The 5,602-nt window shown below is 48.9% G+C and overlaps 1 protein-coding gene across 1 annotated transcript in view; it reads right to left on the bottom strand.

The window, feature by feature from the left end:
* EFR3B (EFR3 homolog B) overlaps positions 1–5,602 on the bottom strand; it is a 114,417-nt gene that overhangs the window by 39,077 nt on the left and 69,738 nt on the right. Inside the window, exon 5 of the mRNA XM_037737072.1 lies at positions 3,241–3,243. Coding sequence (XP_037593000.1) covers positions 3,241–3,243 — 3 coding nt within the window. The remainder of the gene's footprint in view (positions 1–3,240; positions 3,244–5,602) is intronic.

Raw genomic sequence — 5,602 nt, 5'->3', positions numbered from 1 at the left:
TTTAGACAGAGTCTTACCCTGTCACCCAGGCTAGAGTGCAGTGGCGCAATCTTGGGTCACTGCAACCTCTGCCTCCCAGGTTCAAGCAATTCTCCTGCCTCAGTCTCCCAAGTAGCTGGAATTACAGGCGCACGCCACCATGCTCAGCTAAGTTTTGTATTTTTAGTATGGGGTTTTGCCATGTTGGCCAGGCTGGTCTTGAACTCCCAACCTCGTGATCTGCTGTCTCAGCCTCCCAAAGTGCTGGGATTACAGGCGTAAGCCACTAAGCCTGGCCTGTTTTCTTTTCTTTAAAATGTGCCTGTCACCTCTGACCAGCCTGGCCAAGGTGGTGAAACCCAGTCTCTATTAAAAAAAAAGAATTAGCCACCCACGGTGGCTGGCACCTGTAATCCCAGCTACTCGGGAGGCAGAGGTTGCAGTGAGCTGAGATGGTGCCACTGCACTCCAGAATGGGCGACAGAGCGAGACTCCGTCCCAAAAAAAAAAAAAGTATCTATCGCCTCCTAGGAACATGAATAAAGTAGAGAAGATTCGGAAAAGCTCCCTGAGCTCCTGGAGTAACGGGAACTGTGTGAACTCAAGGCATATTATTAGTAAGGTTCTTATTCTAAGAGGCTTAGACTTTTTATGACCCCTACAGGATTCAGCACCACACAATCACTGAACAGCAGTGTGTGCTGGGACAATGTACAAATACATTCCACTCACAACTTAAAAAACAGCACGCCATTCTTAATATGCCCAGGACTCCACCCACTGTTCCTTTCCATCCCGCTTAATCAGAAAAACAAATTTCAGATATGGTTGTAGTAAAGCTTATTTGCTTTCGTTTAGCCTATGCCTTGTTCTGTTGGAAGCCTTCAAAATATCTAAAAGACATCACAAAGCGTAAGTTCTAGAAGAGGCTATGCATTTGTAGGAGTTTTCATCAGGAATGGCCATGACAGGCCCAGTTAACACCTATATTCCAAGTAACAACAACATCAAATATTTCTGTGGCACTCGCTGCTTAGCACGTCAGTGTTTAGTTGTCTATGACTGCTGTCTCTGCCTCAGTCTGCATATCGTCTTCTCCCCAGTGTGTCAAATCTCCCTCTGCTTATCTCTAATAAAATGCTTTTGATTGCATTTAGGCCCACCTGGAAAATCCAAGATAATTTCCTAATCTTAAATTAAGTCAGTCCTTAACTTAATCACAGCTGCAATGACACTGTTTCCATGTAAAGTAACACGCACGGGTTTCCAGGATAAGATGCAGATATCTATTGCTGCATCGTATTCCAGCTGATCACAACATCCATGATCTGATACAATTTTCAGCAAATGAGTGAGTTTAGCAGAACATGTGTTGCTCCCGTGACAGAGATGATAAAACTGAGGCTTAAAGGGAGCAAGTGAATTATTTCAGCTCAATCCGCGTGTGACAGGTGGAGCTGAGACTCAGGCTTGAGAATTCTCACACTGGGTCCCATGATCTTAGCTCTTTATATTTTAATGTGTATCAGAACTACCTAGGGAGCTTGTTTAAAATGCACATTTCTGAGCCACTCCAGCCTACTGCCATCCTACTGAACAGACTCTCTAGGGGTAGGACTTAGGTATCTGCATTTTCTCCTCCCTCCCTCCCTCCCTCCCTCCCTCCTTCCTTCCTTCCTTCCTTCCTTCTGTCACAGGGCCCAGGTTGGAGTGCAGTGGTGATGCAGCCTTGACTTCACTTCAGCTCCTGAGTAGCTGGAACTACAGGTGCATGCCGAAACGCCCAGCTAATTTTTTATTTTGTACAGATGGAGTTTCAATGTTGCCCAGGCTGGTCTCGAATTCCTAGGCTCAGGTGATCTGCCTGCCTTGGCTTCCCAAAGTGCAGGGGTTACACGCGTGTGCCACTGCACCCGGCCACGTATCTGCATGTTTAAGCGCCCGCTTCCCCTCTTCCAGCGCAGGGGATGTACCGGCTGCATGTACTTGGCCCAGGGTAAACTGGTTCCACAGCTACAGAAATGTTCCGAGGCAGGCTGAGGGGAAGAAAGCTCTCACAGAGCCTTGGGAAAAGCTAGGGAAGCATGTCCTTGGTCATGGAGGTCCGTCAAAGCTGGATGAATGGACAGCCATTTCATTTGTATGTTATGGGGGGGTTAGGGCTTGAACCAAGGGTAGCATGGCACCATCTCTGGAGCACACTGTTTGCCCTCTGGAGCCCAGGACTGCCTAGGAAGCTACAGCCTTGAGGCTTGGGCTGCTGACCATTCCATTCCCTCGGGCTGCCAGAACTCTTGCTCTGTCAGATATTCTAGTGAAGCTGCACTTAATGTCAGTCCCCGATCTCTCATGGAGAAGGTATGTGCAACAGGGCTGTCTGATGAAACAAGTGCCTTTTTGGTACCAGGATCTCGAGCCTCCTTAGGAACCCCTGGTTTGATAGCTTGTGGGGTGGAGCTTCCCCTCCCTGAGCCTGAAAGTATAAAAGCACAGTTGCAGCAGCCTAGCTGGATCACTGGTCAGGGAGCACTGGCCATGGGTCTCTGTGGGGGCAGTTCCTAGAGAGCCCACCCTATGTTGCTCCTGAATCTTCCAGGGGTTGACATGAGGGGGCCAAGCTGGAAATTTTGGTGATAGTGATTCAGAGGGTCTGATGGGGTGTTTCCCGGGAGCCCTGGTCAAGGGACCACACCTACTGTGGAAATCCACCGAGGAATGTGCCAACATCTGGCTCAGATGAGGTTGGGACTTTTGGGTTTTATAGCAAGTAAGGCCTTCTTCCCTCTTAAAGAGGCAGCGTAGTGTTATGATTACAAGCAGGGGTTTGGAGCCAGATCACACATTTGAATCCTAATTATTAGTAGGGGGATCTGGAACAAGTTACTTAAAGCTCCCTGTGCCTCAGTTTCCCTATCTATCAAATGGGGGCAACCCAAGCACCTGCCTTGTAGGCTTGGAATGACCAGACTCTACCTGCCCTGCCTATCACAGTTAACCGCTGCCTCCTCACTTTTCCCCCAGTGCATTTTGGCCTGCCATCAATACTCCATGAGTTTCCTCTGGGCCCATTTACCTGTGTGACTGGTCACTATTTCTTTAAATGCATGATACAGCAGGAACTTCCTGTTTCACCCCTACCATTGTGAATTCACACTTACAGACTTTTATTAAAATTCGAGTTGTCTAATGCATGAGATCACGAAAGAATAAAGTTTATTTTTTTTAAGGTCTAGCAATGATGAAGAAGGTTGCCATAGCAACAAACTGAAGATTTTGAACATGTGGCATTTCAAAGGCCAGGGACACTGCTAGAGCCACCCTTTCAAGATCAAAGTTTTAGCTCTTTACACACAACAAAGGGCGCCAAGCTTGCTGGAATGATCACCCACCCTGCAGTACAGGCAGGCGGGAGGCACAATGGTTTGAAAACTGAGGGTTACTAAGGGTCAATAGAGAGAGCAAGCTCCAAAGACTGGCCTTGCAGAAACAGCTCTCCCCTGGTCTGGAAAAGGGAAGCTGAGCTGGCTGGCCATCGTCATGGGCCAAGTCTTTCCAAACAGAAGACAGCCATTCCCTCTTGTATAGGTGGGCATCCTGAACCAACCAACTTCCTGCTGTCAGTGACAGAACTGTAGTTAAAAATACTGGGCATACGGCTGGGTGCAGTGGCTCATGCCTGTAATCCCAGCACTTCGGGAGGCTGAGGTGGGCGGATCAGCTGCGGTCAGGAGTTTGAGACCAGCCTGCCCAACATGGAGAAACCCCGTCTCTACTAAAAAAAACAAAAATTAGCCGGGCATGGTAGCACATGACTGTAATCCCAGCTACTCGGGAGGCTGAGGCAGGAGAATTGCTTGAACCTGGGAGATGGAGGTTGCAGAGAGCCGAGATCACACCATTGCATTCTAGCCTGGGCAACAGGAGTGAAACTCTGTCTCAAAAAAAAAAAAAAAAATACTGGGCATACACAGAACCCTAGCTCTCTCACAGTTCAAGGACTGCAGGCCTTTTTGCTGCATTTACCCACACAAAGAGAAAGGAGAATTGCTTCTTTGCTTCACTAGACTTCATCTGGCTAGAAAAATCAATACCAAAAAACAGTGCCCAAATCTAAGACAAGGTCCTACCTGGAAGCAGATCTTGCCAACCCACATGGTTTTGAGCTTATCATTGCCTGGCCCTTTCTCCCCATTGCCCTTGTTTACAGCAATTCCCTGGAGCAGTTTTCACGTAGCCAGAAGCACAGTCCATCCCATCTTAACTTGATCATGTCCTGCCAACCTCCTGACTACCAGCAAGGCATAGTAATTCCCCAAATCTGTGACATGCTCTCCTGTCCACTCACATTACACAGTCCCTCCTTCAAGACTCTTTGCAAAACTGGCTCTGGTTTTAGGGACTCCTGAGAAAGACTAGTCCTTGCTGGCCCCAGGACGCCATCCCTGCTGGCCCCAGGCAGCCCCATATGCTGGACTCCAAGGCCTACACTCAGGAAGCACAGACCTCAGGGAGCACCCCCTGTCTACCTCTGCTCAGACCTCAGGGAGCACCAGCTGGGTGCCTCTGCCCTCAGAGCCTGTCCTTAGCTGGTGCTGAGCCCCATGCCTTGGGCCGTTCCACTAGCCTTGCAGTTCTGACCTCACCTGACTTCAGAGAACCCACCTCTGGCCTGCTGGTCTCTAGCAGTGCTGATTTTTGAACCAAAGTGCCGGAGATTGGGGTATATCTAGTCCACAGATGACAGTTAAAACCACAAGAGTTAATGAAATTGTCCAGGGGCAGCATATTCAGTGGGAAGAGGGCAGAGCACAGAGCCTTGGAGATCATAGACACTCAGGGGCATGAGGAAGAAGAGAATCGCTGAAGGACACTGTCTTGGCTTCCTGTGGCTGCTGTAACAAATTACCTTGATTTAGTGGCTTAAAACAACACACATTTATTATCTGAGTTCTGGAGCTCAGAAGTCTCCAATGGGTCTGCATGGCTGCATTCCTTCTGAGGGCTCCAGGAAGCATCCATTTCCTTATGCTTTCCAGCTTCTAAAACCACCTACATCATTTGGCTCATGTCCCCTTCTCCATCTTCCAAACCAGCAGCAGAGCATCTTCAGATCTCTTTGTCCCTGTCCCTCCACTTCCATCATCACATCCCTTTCTGTCTGACTCTGATTCTCCTGTGTCCCTCTTATAATGACCCTTGGGATTATATCAGGCCCACCTGGATTATCCAGGATAATCTCCCCCAGCTCAAGATTCTTAACTTGATCACATCTGCAAAGTCCCCTTTGTCATATAAAGTGGCATTCACAGGTTCCAGGGATTAGGACATAGGCAACCTTGGGGTGAGGGGGCATCATTCAGCCTACCACAGAAACTAAGCAGGGTGAGTCCGGTGGGAAGAGTCAGGGTGACAGACCTGAGGAAGCCAAGGGAGTGTGAAGAAGGGTGTGATCCCCAGGGAGAAATGGGGGTGATCCCAGGGAGAAACGGGTGCAATCCTAGGGAGAAATGGACACAATTTCAGGTCATGATCCTCAGGGAGAAACGGGAGCAATCCCAGGGAGAAATGGGCACGGTTCCCAGGGGAGAATCGGTGTGATCCCCAAGGAGAAATGGTTGTATGG

Source organism: Cebus imitator, unplaced genomic scaffold (assembly GCF_001604975.1).
Source record: "Cebus imitator isolate Cc_AM_T3 unplaced genomic scaffold, Cebus_imitator-1.0 Scaffold1, whole genome shotgun sequence".
NCBI classification, from domain to species: Eukaryota; Metazoa; Chordata; class Mammalia; order Primates; family Cebidae; genus Cebus; species Cebus imitator.
The sequence above is the reverse complement of the archived record's forward strand: the minus strand, read 5'-3'. Positions and strand labels throughout refer to the sequence as shown.